Genomic DNA, 18458 nt, shown 5'->3' with positions numbered 1-18458 from the left:
ATTTTAATGCATTCTGTGGGAAATTTTTTTAGTGGCTTTTGATTAATGCAGTTTATGCCACTCACCAGCTTCCTTGGTGCAAGTGTAGTGTCTCAGCCTTTCATCTGGAGGTCCTGGTTTGAATCCTGATCAGGCATGGCATTTTCACACACTACAAATCATTCATTTCATCCTCTTAAGCAATACCTAATGGTGGTCTCGGAGGTTAAATAAAAAAAAACATTTATGCCACTAAAAATTTGACATTATAATTTTTTTAATCAAAAAAATAAATAATAAATAAAATCACACTAACCAATTCATAAGTTGATTTGTTTGAAGAATGGCAGCAATAAAAAATCTGTTAACACTAAACACAACATTTGTATCTAATGTGTTATAGTACTTTTCTTATTGTAATTTGGGTGATTTCAAATATGCTACTGAAATTGTATTACCACGTAAAGGTTTTATGTAAATCGTACATTTATAAAATTTTTTTTATAATGGTCACTTAGATCATCTACTGGTTGCAATTAAGAATAGTTTCTGTATTTTTACTTTTAAACAATATGCATACAAGTTTAATAAAGAAAAAAAAATAAATATAAAATGCACTTTATCACTAGAAGTAGATATCTAGATGTCTACTGTGCCTACTACAGAGCTTTAAAATCTTATTCAGTCTATCTTCACTAATTGATACTGTGAGTTGTATTTTCCATTGTTATTACTGTTTTGCTATATTTTCATCACTTCTTTATAATACAAAAGTGATTTTCATTTTTATTTTTTTTACAACATGGCTTCAGCAAAAGTTTGTGGATGTTAAAATGATCCAGACAGTTTCTGTTGTCGGTGATCTGTGGTTGTCCAGGATCAAGATAAAATCTGTTTGACAAATATATTTGGATTTTCATTCAAAAATATAAAGTTCATAAAATACACATTTGTATCCTCAACTTTATAGCCAGTACCACAAGGAGAGTAGTACCTGTATCTAATCATTGTTAGAACAATCTGAAAATGAAGCAGATGATACAGAGGAAGAATTTCTTCCTGTATATGATGAGAAATCTCATTTAATTCACTAACATGAACTTAATGATTTAGTTCGGAATTTAAGTTATCAAAGCAGCAAGCCGAACTTCTAGGATCTAGACTGCAATAATGGAATCTTTTACCAAAAAAAAAGTTACAATGTTTAGAACACAAAATAAAACTCTTTCATTTATTTTACTATGAAAAATACATTGTGCATCTGTACTGGTGTTGATGACCTGATGAAAGAGCTTGGAATTCAACATATTCCTGAAGAATGGCATATTTTATTGACTCTTCCATTCCATTAGATCACGCAGTCGACATGAAACAATGGTATCAATATTAGAAGCAATAAAATACAGAGTGGCAAGTTTGTAATCATCTGAAAGTTGTTGTATCAGATGGGATCCTAGAATGGTGCACGACTATTGTTGGTTTTGTTTGGAGAAACATCGTACAAGCAAAAAAGTGTTAACATATCTAAAAAATTAAGGGTTAAGATAATTCCACTGATTTAGACTTTTGGAAACTTATTTTAAAATTGTATTAATGTATTTCAATTTATCTGTTTGGATAAATAAAAATGAACCAAATTTTAAATGAATACACATTTTAATGATTTCAGTGATTATGCATTTATTGGTAAATAAATCGTATGTATCAAAAAATAAACAAACGTGACGTAATACACAAATTCTTATAAGTTTGGAATTCAGCACTACAAAAATAGTTAAAATCACAATGTACGATTCCAGATACACAAAAAAAATCTTCTTTGTCAACTAGTGTAATTTTATAAATATTTTGTTTATTTACTAAAATTGTCGATGACAAAGCAGGTTGAAAAGTTTACCTCAACATTTTTGAAACTTAAAACTACAACCATTGTTATCTTTTCATTGCCGACTGTCACGTGTAAAAACAATAAAACTTACCTGAACGAAAACATATAAGAAATTAGAATATTGTATATCGATAACAGTGTAAACGAAATGTATGGGCCATAATTATTGCTGAAATAAATAATCTTTGAAATGTTATTTATATTATCTCGTAATTCGAGGTTTGAAAGACTAGATAAGCAATTTGATTTACGAAACCTAGTCATCATTCAAGCTTGCAACACGGTACAACGTAAGTCACTTCAACCGTTGACTTTAAATTTAAAGTAACCTCTTAATGACCTTTGGAATAGTTTATATGTCTGAAATGCATTACACAAATGGTAATTTATTTATTTATGTGAATAATACGTGAACTATTTCTTGTAAAATCTAAAAATCTGAAAATATCTATTCAGGCAAAATTGTTATTAAAATTTGTTGTTTTATCCAAAGTATCACTTTCGTAATTATTATTACACTTTGGCATCGATGTTAATTTTTGAAATATTCTTTATAATTCAAAGGAGAAGAAACTGTTCAATCATAATGAATCACAAAGTAATTATTAATTTCATATGAAAACATTCTTTTACTTTACTTAATTTTTCTTTCAATTTTTTCTACATTTCTTTTATATAATCAGATAGTTTTTATTTTTATATTATTTTAGATATTTTTTGTTTTTTTTAAAGACATATTTGAAAAGATTTTAATTCTTATTAGTGATTTTAATTAAAAATACACGATAATAAAATATTCATTATTGGCAACATTTCATGAAGGTCTGTTGTTCAGATATACTATTCTGCCATACCAGACGCGAGATGCGTACTCTTGTTTTGTGCGTGAGTAATTAGTGCAGTTAGAATAATATTTTTTGCATTACCTGTTAAGTAATATTTGTTTACCATGAATATTGAAGAAGAGGTTATGAAAATTCAGAAAAAGCTTAATAAAATGACCTCTAGTGATGGAACGGTATGTAATATAGCAGTATTACTTTTTAAATCTATAGCTGTAAGTGCTCTCTTGGAAGACAAAATTGCCAGAACGCTGTTATTAATTGCAAAGTTGCAATATATTAATGCTCGGTCCGGAAATATGCAGAATGCACCGTGTTTACGTTGAAGTCTTACATTTAGTTCTGTATAAATTATAGAACTAGTTATTTTAATAATTATTTGAAATAAATAAAAAAATATTTATGAGAATCCACCTTAACCCCAAAATAATTATTGTTTTTGTTAAATTATTTTACAATTAATATGCTTTATGTTTTGATTATAGCCCATGTTATGAGTTGGTTTAATAAAATAGACTTTTTTTGTCTTTCCATTCTGGAATTGGTTTTCTTGTTTTTATGCAAAATTTCGTTATTTTTTCAGAACTTATTGAAAGTATATTTAAAAACTATCATTCTTAAAATAAAGAATTTAATTTTTTGCATTAATGAACTGTACATATTATTTCTAAAAGTGCATCAAAAAATTATACAGATTCAGTTTTCTGAACTGATTTTAAGCAATCAGATTTTACTCAAATTAGTCAGATAATACTCCATTTACCTAGACCACGTTTATGTAATTTGTTCACGGATTTTTCAGGGTAAACAAGGATTATGCCTACTTTTTAGTGTATTGGCCAAGTTCATAGTTGAGTTAGTCAATTTAATTTAACTTAAAACAATAAGTTGTACGGTTACACTATACTCTTTGTAATTTACATTGTAAATTCAAACATTATGGTGTAACCCACATTAATAAGTTATCAACTTCTGCCACTATTGTTTGAAATCATGGAAAATTGTTATCCTCATATTTTTTTGCCACATGTCAGCGAAGTTTATTTCTAATTCATACAATAGCAACTCTGTCTAAAAATTGTGGTTTAAATTTATATAAATGTAGCTTTTACATTTACTTAATGTTTTTATAGCTAGAGTGCATTATTATTTTTCACTTAGCTAGGGTGCATTATTATTATTATTATTGTTTTTCTCTAGTTTACCATAATTATGTTGGTAATCTTCTGTTTACACTTGTTCATGTATTATTAAATTACCAAATTATGCGATACTACTACGTAATTAAACTTACTTTAGAATATAATACATTTAGCGCTTTATTTCTGTATTACTTATATCTTTATAGTTAATATGTGGTCAGTATTACTACACCTAAATGATAAAAATGCAAATAATATTGTAAAATTTATATGTATATAACAACAAATATACAAAATAAATCATTAAAAAGTAAATACAGTTTATACTTCGTAATTAAAAACTTAATATGCATTTATATATATTATTCATTTAGTGTGATAAGATACTAATTGTAAGATGTAGATTAAATCATATTTTATGGCCATATAATGACCCAAGAGTTGGGATTTGGGCCAATTTATTCAGGTTCAGTTTTCATTTATTTCAGTTCATTAATCGGTTGACAAAAATTAAAATGATCTAAATTTATGTAATATAATGTTATTTAGGTTTAATATCAACAAAGAAATGTTAGTCATTGTATATTAATGCCTCAAAAACAGACTGGAAAATGGATAAATTATTTATGAATCAGTGTCAATTAAGGGGAAACAATTTGGGAAAACAATGCATTTCCTGACTGCATTTATCATGAAACCATCATCTGAATTTATAAATTTAGTACATTTTTAAACCTATATTGATAGTTGTAGATGGTATTATGCCCATTTGTACAAAATATTTTCTGGACAGACACACCTATCAAAGTTTCTGGATGAGTTAGCAACCAATGTTGGATTACCTCATTTTGATTGTTTCTTCTTTGGCCCCTTATGTGAATATTAGCAGTTTTTGTAAATAATAGGACTGCATGAGTGATGGCATTGGTTTGTGAGATCAAATTTGAATACCGAAGGGAATTAAAATCTCTAAAATATTGACTGCCACATTCCTTGGTTGGATTCGTGATAGTGTGGTGCAGATCGCTGCCATCTTGTAGGGTGGTAAAAGACGTGTAGACCTTGTACATGTGATTTGATTGCAGCACTGTCTATTTGTTAACACTGGTACTTTTGTAATTTGTTAGTCAGGGCTATCTACAGTACTGTTATAGTGCAGTATTATACTTACACCATATGAATCCCCTGTATCTGTTCTGGCATTGAAGGTAGCTTAATCTTTTACATAACCTGCTGCAATGATAAAAGAATAAACCTTTAAATGTTGTCATACATAACCTTTACTGATATTTGGAAAACCAAGATTGGTATTTCACTCATTAACAATAATGTCAAATTAAAAGCAATACAAGGGTTTTTTTCTAAATATATAAAATTTTATATTTATATATATATAAAAAAAAGTAGTTTTCTATCATTATTAATGAAAATACTATACAAAAGCTTTAAAAATTAGATAACACAAAATATAAATATTATTTTGAAAAATATTTGTAAAAACACTTACTGTAAAGTACTTTAAGTATCGCCATTATTGGCAAACTTAATAAATTCCTGAATATAATCAATGCACAAGTAATATTTTGATGATTTTCAGTAGTAATATTCTAATAATCAGTTCATGTATCTGATTAAAAGAATCATTGAAATTCAGTTTGTTAGCCTGTTGATTACGTAATACATTATATAAAATTATTGATCCTAATTTTTCATTAATTTTATCAAATGTTTAAAATAATGGCAGTCATTGACAATACCAAACAATCATTGATGCCGTAGAATTTTAGTGATTTTTGCAGAGCATATAATACATATGATTAAAAATCTGTATTTATGATACATATATTTTTGTTTTGCCATAATATAATTGCAAGAGCATGTTAATTTAGTTACACAAGCTGTGTGTATGATTAGGCTATTCTCTTCTCAGGACTACGTGCTCAAGTCTGTTTAATAATATTTGATTTTACAAAATTGAGCAATCCTGACATTGGTCTCCATGGTATATTATATTGCATTAATAAGATATGAAATAAATATCATACAATACAGAACATTAGGGATCTATTCATATTTTACAGTTCCTAAAATTGCACTAAATATATTTTAAATTATGTATTTAATCAAAGTCCTGAAAATCCATGTGCCTTATCGTAGGGAGAGTTGTGACAGAAGTATTCAGCATCGTACATATACAGTAGTAACCTGCACTACAATCAATGATATTTTAATTGATAATCTTACTAGCTGGTGGATAATCTGCAAGTGTGCTTGAGACTAAAAGTGAGGATTATATAAAACTTACAGCGTGCTCATTCTACCCAAAAACTATTTAAATTACTGTAATTTTGTACATTCTGTACATTACTAATAAAGTTCTAAATATAGGAAAAATTGATAGCTTGTAAGTCTTACATCTGATCTTGTTTTACTGCATGATTTTTTTAATTTTGTGAAAAGCAGTGTTTATTATTTATGTGGTTTTGTCACTTACACAGATTATTTTAATTTATTAATGATTTATGCCATTTAAAATTAATCATGTTTAAAAAGTTTCTATTTATTGAAAGCAATGGATCCATAAGATGAATAAATAAACTAAACCCTTTTAATTGTAAGTTTAAAACTATTGTTAATGAACATAACTTTATAGGTTTAATATGTAAGTTTTATTTATTATATAAGGACCATTTTGAATTTCTTCTGTTTCAAGTAGAGCTATAAGAAAGTAGTAATTTATTGTAACATGTTCCCATCTATTTATGTGTAATAATGATTATTTTGCATAGTATAAAAATATTCATTACAACATCATAACCTTGCAAATAAATACTGACAGGATATGTTAGGATTATTTTGTGCATTTAAAATTATATTTGATGTATTAAAAGTTATGTAAACTTTATAGTTTGATTTGTTTGGTTTTGTAGTAACTTTTAAGTTTAATGTTAATATTTTTAAAAATGTATAAAATGAAACAGTGGCCTTATTACAACGCAGTTGCTATAGTCAAAGAATTATTGTGATTCAATTAAGGGTCTTTTGTGTAATTTACTTTTGTTAAATATTTTCTGTGATTTAGGTGATAGTTATATTAATTCTATTAATACTTCATTTGAGGGGCAAGACCTTCTGTATAAGACGTATTCCTTCTCCCTTACACATGCATTGAGGGTAAGAGCATGCACTCTAAATAAAGACAAAAGCACATTGCAGCAAGTACAGAGGAAATTTTTCAGATACATATTTAGTGAAAAATGTGGTCAGTTGGGTATGATTAGTTTGCTGGAACGAGTAGGACTACAATTAAGATAGTTTAAGCACCTACATCAACTAGACAACAAGCAACAAATATCATTGAAAGTATAGGAACAGAAGGAAACTGGAGTAGAACAAGAAACTTACCACAAAGGTGGTAGATCCAATGAAAGAGGAAATTGGTAAAAGATGTGATCTTAATAGATTGAGAAGTGGTTTTGACACTACATGGAAATGTAATAGCTATTCTAATCGTGGATATAACAGCTGGAGAAGAATTCTGTTATTTTTTTTAATTAGTTGCATGAAATATTTTTTTGTTTTCCATACCTTGTCACCTGAAGATTAGAAAATGGTTATTGTGTCTCTGGCTTTGTCATGCTCTGGTAAACAATTAACATAATAATCAAAGGTTGTGTTAATATAAGTATAATTTTAAACTATTTTATAGTAGAAAAGAATTTTGAAACTGGATTTTCATAATGATTGTAAGTGGGCAATGGCCTATTGTCACCAATGCACCACATAGCCCAATGAATAAGAAAATAATCCAGATGAAATCCAGAAAAAAAGTACGATTTAACTAGTGAAAAAAGTTGATTATTGGATGATAATTTTATGTGCATTAATCAGTGTTTCAACTGTGTCAGTTTGCAAGTTGAGGCACTTATATCATTGCACCAATTTAATGAGTTTTCCTTTTGATAGTGAGCTTATATCACTTATATCACCAGCTGTTGATGATTTGATCCATTTCTGTACATCTCGTTTGCCTCATCATCAATGCTGTACTTTTTACTGTCATGATTGTTTTGAGGTGCATAAACAGAAGTAATTGCTTAACACCATTTCTAAACTGAAGTTGGATGACTGAATTTTTCCCAGCAAAATTGGTTAAGCACCTCCTTTGTAATAAATTATCATGCAATAACACAGTACCAGAACTCAGTTATTGCACTGGATTACTTTTACTGAGTTTGACAGCATTACATTTCTGCATTAAATATACCAACAGAATTCTTGAACAAGCCCAGAAAACAGAGCACATGATTTTTCTTGCAAAAGAGTTGCTTTGAATTTCTTGGCTTTGAGGAAAAGACTGCTGCCATTTAAGTAATTGTTGGTTGTATTCTGCTGTCATGTGGCAAACCCACATCTCATTACTGTAGACAATCCTTTAAAAAAAATATTTCCTTTCCCTTTCAGACTGCTGTGAAAATTCTAAGAATGCTATCTATTTAATTTTGTGGACATTTGTTACAATTTTTGGCCTAATCTCTGAAGAAAAATTTTTTATTGCAAGTGTTCAATTACAGTTTCAATCAAAAGAGATTTTAAAATGTTGGGAAATTAAAAATACAAATCAGAAATCATGAATTATATATCAGAATGAATCTTTTCTTCAAAGATTCATTGATAGGGGGACAAGTGACCGCTATGTTCGTCATCGTAAATGTTTTTTCACATTCAGCATCCTTCACTTCATCAATTATTAACCTGTAAACTTCACATGTTTGACAGTAAATTTCATGTGGTTAACATATGTCTCATTAAGAAAAAAAAACCATCATATTTCACAACTGGATGGGCTAATCAGTTATTTTAAACATAGCTGATGTGTGTGTTCCTCAACAAAAGCACAATGATGAGCTAGCTGATGTATTTTTGAGTAGAAGAAGGTAATTTCATTCATCACTGCATGAAATGTAGTATGTTTAGTTTAGTTAACCCTGTTGTATGAAATTACAAATATATTTAAAAATGTTTTTTTTACTTTTAGGGACAGGAGCAAGCTTTAGACTTGCTCAAAGCCCTTCAAAATTTACCAGTCAATTTAGAAATTTTAACCAAAACTAGAATTGGAATGACTGTTAATGCATTAAGAAAGTCTAGTACTGATGATGAAGTTATTAGTTTGTCTAAGACACTTATAAAAAATTGGAAAAAATTTTTATCAGGTATGTAAGTATTTTACATGTAAGTATGTGTTAAACAATTTTGTGCATTACTAAATGTGGAGCTTGTTTTCAGTTTGTCATTACTTTACTTGACCATTTACTATTTATTTCTTTGTCATCTAATATAGAGTATTACGTTAGTTTCCTATATGTTCAGACAACTCTAAGAAAAATTATGTGAAGTAACTTTTTTTATTGTTTACAATTAATTTATTGTTACCATGCGTAAAAAATTACAAGAATGTCAACATTGAACATCTGCCAAACAAAATAGGTAAAATTTTCAAATTTGATAAGTAGTTAAAATTAACTCTTCCTTTTATTTTATTATATTTTTATCCAAAATATGATTGTTTTCATTCATATGTTTTATCAACCGTCAAATATGCTTGAAGCTATCAAATTTTGGTTTGTAATTGATAGAGAACTAATTTTTACGTACCAATATCACTTAAGCCTTTAGAATTTTATGTTTTTTAATCTAAAATTATTGCCATTTTCAAAATGTAGTATCATATACATGATTGTGAAACTGATTTAAAACAGAGCAGTTATCATTTGAAAGAGACCATTGTGATGTTCTGAGATGGTAAGAACAAAGTAAAACCTGTGAATATTTCATACATTTTAATTAAGCTGCAGGTTATTTTGGTATTGAAATATAAAAATAGGGAAACAGAAAACCTAGGGATAAAGGTGTCATTCTGGTTTGATTAAATCTTTCTTGTTATTTAAGCAAAAAAGTAAAGAAATATAATGTTTATGGTTGTTAAAATGATTCTATATTATATTTTTTCAGCTAGCAGAACATTATAAGTTATTCCATCCAATTGCCTAAATTTTATCCCTCCTTGCTCAACAGCTACCTCAGATAACTTGTTTAATATCACCATCAGTTTGAAAAACAGACAAATGTCACATTAAAAGTTTTAATTTTTAACTATGGTCCCATATGACACCCTTTTTTTAACAAAATTTCCATGTCTACATTAATACTACATACTGTGTGTTTCTATTCTCAAAAATTGATCTTTTATGTATGGACCTGTACTTAAATAACTGGACCCATACTTGGCCCAATTTGTTATTCTGTTATTCTACAAGACTAAAAGCATTTACTTACTTAAAAATTATATAGTTTATTAAAGTAAAATATAGGTATGATGATGCCCTCTTTCATACCCATGAATGCCCTCTTTGTCTGATGGGATTGAAAATCAGGTCAAAGTTGGAATATTTTTGTCCAAAATCATTTATGTCTACATAGAATCGATTTACATTGTATTTACACACAATATACAAATAAGGGCATGCCAGAGATTATCTATACTTTTGCCATTGTACATCTTCAAGGTTTGCATGCATGCTTAGAGTTGGTATGACTGTAGTCACATATGCAGTGTGTAATATTTAGCATAATATGTGGCTTGCCAACCAACCATAAACCTTCTTGGAAAGAATGCGCAAGCTTGTGGACCACTGAAAATGTGCATTACAAGAAAGGTGACTGTGTATAAAAATGATCGACTTATTGAACCCCTATATTTGTGTAAATAAATTCTAGAATGAAAAATATAGATAATTTTTGACTCGCCCTTGCATATATAGCAAATATCTTAGATTTTTGAGATGTAAGGAGAAAACTGTATAGAAATAACGTTCAATATCTCCTCACCTCTAAATCTGACTGATTTAAAACTTTGAAATTCTAAATAACATCATAAATATACTTTCATTGTACTAAAGCTCAATTTCTACAACCATTACACAAAAAGTCAAAAATTTTAATTTTGTGCAAAATTTAATGGTATATACATACATATGTGCAATGTACAGCAATTTTTAAAGAATTTATGTTTAACCAGTATAGAGATATTAATCAGAGTATAACCCAACACATGTACATCTTCTGGAAATTTCTATGTTTTTTGTGTTTTAGATCAAAAAATTCGGAGTTTTGTAATGTAATAAAACCCTGAAACCCAGAATTTTGCTCAATCACTATACTTTTCCCCTATAGCAATACTGTTGCAACACCAGGAGACTTAAACAGGAAAATAAAAATAAAAAATACTTTAAGTAGAACACGCATAATTTAGTGGAATATTTCTGCCAACAAAGAAATAAAAATATATTTGTCTATCAAAAAACAATTACAGATCTTAATCTGCAATTAAAACTTAATCTGAGATCTGTAACTTTTGAAATTTTTGAAGAGAAAATTAAGTAATAAATTATAACAATTTTACTTTGACATGTAGGTATTTAAACTAAAATCCATGCTAAAGCACGTGGATCATTGTCAACTTTAAACTTACTTGAAAGTTCACTAATGAAGTTGTCTGTCCATTTAGAATAATGTCATGTTTAATAATAAAACAATGTTAAGTTAAAACTACACAAGTTGAAAAAAAATCTTTACCACAAACTGGCAAATAAATCTGTTAAAACAATGAAGTTACTAAGCCAACTTGGCATACAGTAATCCCTTGCTATTCACGGTTGCCTAATTCAGTTTTTAAAAGAGTGAATATTACTTGTATAACAGCAAAAATTAAAAAATTAACATTTAGTACAGTACTTAAAAAATGTTTTGTTATAACTGTTGGTTACTACTTTTACCATTTGAAAATAATATTTTTATCCATATTTGGAAAGAGGCTATTAGCATAGTTGGATAATTTATTAAATAATAAACGTAACATTTATTTAATAGTAATAGAACATAATAAATTTACATGACACCTATGTGATGTATATATTTTTGTTAAAAGTTTATTTTAAGTGTAGCCTAATTATGATGATAATGAAAATACAGGCATCACCAGCCACTGTTTCATCACTGTTAACAATCTTGATACCAGTGCTGACTCATCTGCAAATAGCAGCAGTTGACACGTGGGCTACCTATGTCATTTTCTCAAGTTCAATATGTACATTAAAAAAACCAACCAGCAGATTGCAGTTCTGATATTGAGTGGATATTTGGTTTGTGTTTTTAGTATGTTCAGAGATGCATGTCATGGTTATTGTTTTTTTTTCTGTTATAAAGTCTCCAGTCTTCATTAAAAAAAAGTCAGAAGTGAACAATTAAAAGAAAAGACAAAAAGTTATGTAATTAGTAAAGATCAGTAGTAAAATTGTTTAATGTTAATGAATCAACTGTTCACTAAATAAAGAAAAATAAAAGGTGCAGACAATTGTAATGGTAGGTCCTCAGATGACTAAGGCTATGTCTGTATGTCGTGACACAAACATTGAAAAAACTGAAAAAGCTTTGAATTTATACTTTATACAGACATGCTGACTAATATAGACAGGCTTCTGTGTAAACAGGCCTTCATCATCCTTCTGTGAGTGGTCCAGAGCTCTGCAGGCTCTCAGATGGTCTGCATCCACAGTGTTGTGGCTGCAGAGTTGGCATGCTGGAGAGGTCAGAACTTGTTTGCGACATAGGTGCAAGGCCAGACAGTCATGTTTGGTTTTTAATCTAAATGCAGAACGCTGACTGTTTGAGGCTATAGCTTATAGAGTTATGTGTGACAAGTTCTTCCAGTGATTCTTGATTCTTTGCAGTTTAGTTTTAGTCAATCCATTTATTGACTGCATAGTTTATTTGCGGTTTGGCTGAGTCAGAGAGGTTCCCAGCTTTGCCAATTTCTCAGCCATTTCATTACCATATATGTTAACATGGCTGGAACCCATTGGAATTTCAACTGCCAATTTCACTCCTAAGTTCTTGTGCAGTCAGTTATATTGTTACATGACAAGTTCTGGATGGCTACTTATTAATCAACAAATAAAACTGCTTTCCGTGTGGAAAGGATTTCAAGTTGGGTGGAGGCTGCTTGAATTGCAGCAAACTCTCAATTATCTTTCTTTGTGGAGTGCCAGCTGCAAGATGCCCCTGGAAGTGGCAGCAGTAGTATGCAGCTCCTGTTTCTCCTGTTCCCAGTATTGATCCATATGTATATAACCATTCCTGTTCTGGATAATCTTCATGAATGGTTTGGAACACAGCCTGTTTTATACTTCATAAGAAGTGTGTTTTGGCAGTTGATGTTATTTTAAGTTATATTTGGTTTGCAACAGGTGGTAAAAAGAATTTGATCTACGGGTGTTAGGCCATACTCTCATATAGTTTCTTATATGCAGTTTGGGTTTTGAGCCTGCTTGTTGCTTGCTGGTAACTGTCCCACTGTTGCTTATACACTCTTCTTGAACATTCTCAGAAGCGCAGTGCACTTCTTTCATGGTGGACATGCAGAGGCTCCATTTGTGTCTTAGCTTCCGTAGCTGTCACCAGGGTGGATTTAGCAGCACCAGTTATTAGTCTCACATCAGCGTTTTAGACAAGGTTCATCTATATGCAGTTGTGGAGTGGGCAGTGACTGTCACTTTGCATCTGTATTTCAGGACTGGTGTAATGTATGTTTTATATGTTGTCATTAACACTTCCTGGTTAGCTTCCCATTTCACAGCAGTGAGTCTGTTCAGTAGAAAAGTCCTTTTCATAGCTTTTCCCATGCATTGCTCGACACGACATGTAGTTTCCAGGTGGGTCGTTGGTCCAGGGTAGCTCCCAAGTATTTAGAAATGTTGTTTTCTTCTGGTGTTTAACCCTTGTAGAACAGACTTATTGCTGGTGCTTTTGTATAAAGCATGAGCAGTTGGAATGTAGTTTACGTGGTATTAACAGTCAGCGTCGTGTGTTGCCCAGATTTCAAGATTCAGCAATGCCTTATTGAGGCATTCTTCCAATGCATTTACATTACTATGAGTAGCCCAGATGAGGAGACCAATCTGTGTACAGGAGGGCTTTGACTCCTTGTACTTCTCTGATTGTGTCTAAGATGTCATTGATCATAATGTTGAATATTGTACAACTCAGAACAGCGTCCTGTGCCAGGCCTTCCTTTTGAATGCAGAATTTGGGAAGTACTGCGATTGTGGCACACTCGGATTAATTTTTGGCAAAGAAAAAACTTCCATTTTAATAAGCATCCAAAGATATTGCACATGGCCAGCTTGTGAATGAGCATGGGTCACTAGACGGTATCATATGCTGCTTTTAGACCAATTAAAACCACTAGTGTAGACATTCTGTGGTATCCATCTTTGACTTGTCGTGTAAAGTAAACAACATAGTCCATAGTGCTTCGACGTCTGCGGAAGCCAGCTTGCGCATTGTCTAAGATCCCATGTGTTTTGATAAACTGGTTTAGACGGTTGACAACCATCTTTTTGCCACTTTACAAGAGCTTTTTAGGGATATACGCCTGTAACTTTCAGCTAGACTGGCATTTTTACCATTTTTTAATACAGGAATAATTTCTGCCCTTCACCATTGCTGTGGATTATGTCTATGCCATGTCATGTTTATAGTGCCGAGTAGAGTTTCCTTAGCTTTTTCCTGAAGGTGGATTTATTGTTCTGGGAAAATTCAGTCAGATCCCACTGCTTTTTTGGCGTGGGTAGAGACAGCATCGTCCAATTCCTGGATGGTAAAATCAGCTTCAAAAAGTTCCATGGTATTCGTATCATGACAAACTCTTTGGATGCTTCGGAAGTGTTTTTGCTACAAAAATGTCTCCTTTTACATGACATAATATTGGCATAATGCTTACATAAAGCATTAGCGATAACTGTGGGTTTCATGCCACATTACAATGGTTCTTGAACTTTTAAAATATTTTCATTATGTGGTATGTATTGATGCACTTTTATTCTGTCTTCGATGATCTAGTGTGGATAAGAAACTCCTAAAAGCAGAATGCTTTGTGCTTATTTCTTTCTGTAGTCTCACTTTGTCTCTTCTAAGATCTTCACTGGCCTTGGGGTTCTTTCCACTTTATGGCAGCTTTTGTCTAATTTTTTCTTGAGATCAGTAAGCTTTGAAGTCCAAAAAGATTTGAATTTCTCTGACCCATAGGATACAGTCACCAGCACACTAGAGGCTAGCTAAGTTTAAAGCTGCAACGGTTATTTCAGGGAAGGCTGTGATCACAGAATCAGTAAGCTTTTTATATTTATTCCAGTCTGCCTTTTTAAAGTTCCAATGTGAGGCTCAGTTTTCATTGTGTGGCACTTTTGTCGTAGCCACCTTGACTAAAAGTGCTATGTGACCACATCCACCAGCATCATCAAGCAAGAGGGCCTTGATTTTTTCAGATAAGTGTGGGTGGACAACAACCAAATTAGGTCGTGATAGTTGTCCTGAATATGAGAGGAAGGTAGGTGGTGTATCCACAACATTCAGAAGGTTATTATCAATCATCTCTTCAAGGCACTTTCTGGACGGCATCAGTCCCTATCTTGGAGAAGGACTGTTGAAGTCTCCAACAAGAATGGTATTTAGTTGAATGTTTCTCTCCAGGGATTCATAGAAGGAAAATTTCCTGAGGGTTTTACAAGCTAAAAACTGTAAAGTGTTACGTCAACCATGACTAGCTCCAGTCTGTCGTTTTCCTACATCTCGTGCATGATACTGCACGTATTTTGCAATCAGGCTGCTCCGTACTCCCATGAAGATTCCTGATGCTATCTATTAAGTTAGCCGGAGGCTATTGTGAGAGCTCTGAGAAGAGCTAATTTGGTCGAGGTATGGATCAATCTTAATTTAGTCAACACATTTTAAGTTTGACCTCTTGATCATTTAGATTACGTAGGGGACACCACGAGCAGGTGATCAACTCCCCCTTCCTTGAATTTTTGGATTGAAAATCAAATGTAAAAAAGGGTATCTCTCACTTCACTTCTTATTCTAGAAACAGCACAACGTTTGTACGGCCACTTTGTTAAATCTAAGAATGAAAGTGGGACCAGTGCATTTATGTTTTTGCTAGTAAAAGCGGATTTGAAAACTTCAGGAAACTGTTTTCCCTGCACAATGTTAGCATAACTGGAGAAACAGCAATAGCTGACCACGAAGCAGCACTTTCATTTCCAGAACAACTACATAGCCTCATATCTACAAAAGGCTATTTAGCGGATGAAGTTTTTAATGCAGATGAAACAGGCTTATGTTGAAGGGATGCCCTTGCGAAGCTTTCTATAGAAAAATAAAAATCTGCTATAAAATAAAAATCTAAATTTTGTCTGACAATCCTGTTTTGCTACACCGCTAGTGGTAACTTCATGCTAAAACCAACTCTTGTTTACAAATCGTTTAATCCAAAGGGATTGAAAAGTAAAGATAAAAATCATTTACCAGTTTTATGGAAATCAAACAAAAAAGCATGGGTAACAACAACTTTGTTATTAAATGGTTTCATTTTTTTGCAAAAGATATTGAACTTTATCTGAAAATTAAGTCTTTGCCACTTAATTCTTCTTTTAATTGAACGCTCCAGGAGAAGTAAAATTTTTGCATCCTGATGTAGAATGTTATTTTCTGCCACCAAACACATTAGCTCTGATTCAGCCTTTGAATCAAGAGATCATCGCTGCTTTCAAAGCCTATTATTTGCAGTGGATTTCCAGTAGATTGATAAATGAAACAGAGGTGGCTAATTCATTGACCGTGAGTCAGTGGTGGAAAAATTACACCATTGCAGATTGCATTGCAAACCTTGTGGAGTCATTTGATGGAATTAAACCATCAGTGATTAATGCATGCTGGTGGAATTTATGGTCTGACATTGCTAAGAAAAAAATAAAAACAGAATAATAAAGAAAAAAAACTGTTGATAAAATATGTCGCAGCACATAAAATTCAAAGTGAAGGTTTCAATGAAATCGACGTTTCAAATGTTCAGAAGCTGATGCACAATGACAGGGAAGAGCTCATGGAAGCAGAACTTCAAAAGCTGATAACGCAGCCTTACCTATTCCGAAAGATGAAGACAAAAATGAAGAAGTTATGTGCGAATTTTTAAACTTAAAATCTGTCAACAAAATTTTTTTATTAGCCAGGCAGCTAATATTGAAGATTTCTAAAACTGACCCTTTCCTAGAGCAATCAATAAATTTTAAATAACAGCTTGAATCATCACTAGCATCATTCTGCAAATTACATAAAGAACTAAAATAAAAAATAAAATATTACAAGTTTTTTTTTTTTTTAAGAATAAAGTTAACATCGGCCTATGTTACATGGTTATAAAACATTCTGTTCTCTTAGTGTTAGTGTTTTCGATTTTGTACATAAAACTGTACATAAGTTTTTCATTGTTGAAAATAACATGACATGAATAAAAATACAATTCTGTACATAAGTAAACATTCATTATGGCTACAGTTATTCATAAGCATGTAGTATGTTAGTACATAGGTTTTTAATAGATACTATAGTATACAAAATTGACATTCGGGTTACTTAAGAATTAACCCCATTTTTGCCATGTCAGTTTGGTTTTGTTGGTAGTGCTATTTGTGTGGAACAGAATACCCACAAATAGCGAGGGATTATTGTACTGTAGGCTTCATATATGTCAAACATTTGTAATTTATGGTCCCAAAGTCGAACTGTTAATTAGTTTAAAAAAAAAAATACTTTTATTAAAAATCATCGCCCATTGGTATTGATATAAATTAAGTATATAATAATTTCCACTTACCAACTATTTTTATTATGTCCAAGCATTTCGGGTATTAATCCATCATAGGAACATTTATGTGTTATGGATTATAATTATTTCCTTCACAAATTAATGTATTAGATGAATTTTGAAATTTTTAAAAACAAAAATTATAAATACAACTAATCATCAAAATGTAAAAATAATTTCAACATTGTACGTCATGTCAGTATGAATCTCTCAATTGTTATGTTTATTAGTATGAACATATGGTGAGTATAGCCAACCTAAGAATCAGTATTATTGTTTAATATTTGTTTAAATAATAAATTTGTTTAATAATAATAATAAATTATCAGATTTTAATATTTAAGTTTATGTAATATTTTTCAATAATATTTGTAAGAGTTATTGGAATATTCAAGAATATTAATTATTTGGGTTGTAATTATGATTATTTTCCAAGATATATCTAGCAAAATTGGATTGTTCTTTATTTCCCTTATTTATAAAATTAATGTGTTGATAATTCTGATTGAAAAAGATCGGTTTGTCATTCTGATATTCCAAATCACAATTTGCGCATTTTAAACTATATACTTCCTGTTTATCTAAATTAAATTTTTTTGTTATGTTTTATTATTCTAGTAGGATTTCTGTTATATAATTAATTATTTTATTATTCGTTGTACGTTTAATTTTTAATTCAAAATATTTCAATATTTTATTAAATTTTTTGTAATTTATATTGTAATCAGTTTGAGCATATTTGTATCTGTTATTATTTTTTGTTAGTATCTTTTATACAAATTTTATTTTTTATTCTAATCTATAATGTATTTATTAAATTTTCATTGTATCCATCAGTTATA

General features: G+C 30.5%; 1 protein-coding gene across 5 annotated transcripts in view; it reads left to right on the top strand.

The window, feature by feature from the left end:
- Positions 1–2707: 2707 nt before the first annotated feature.
- Positions 2708–18458, top strand: part of TfIIS (RNA polymerase II elongation factor) — a 101536-nt gene continuing 85785 nt past the window's right edge. For all 5 annotated transcript variants that reach the window (XM_075358583.1, XM_075358582.1, XM_075358581.1 and 2 more), the window contains exons 1-2: positions 2708–2885; positions 8890–9067. In XM_075358583.1, the coding sequence (XP_075214698.1) occupies positions 2817–2885; positions 8890–9067 (247 nt within the window). In that variant the 5' untranslated portion in view covers positions 2708–2816. The remainder of the gene's footprint in view (positions 2886–8889; positions 9068–18458) is intronic.

This window comes from Lycorma delicatula, chromosome 2, assembly GCF_047948215.1.
Source record: "Lycorma delicatula isolate Av1 chromosome 2, ASM4794821v1, whole genome shotgun sequence".
Classification (NCBI taxonomy): Eukaryota; Metazoa; Arthropoda; class Insecta; order Hemiptera; family Fulgoridae; genus Lycorma; species Lycorma delicatula.
This window is presented reverse-complemented; position numbering and strand designations above follow the sequence as displayed.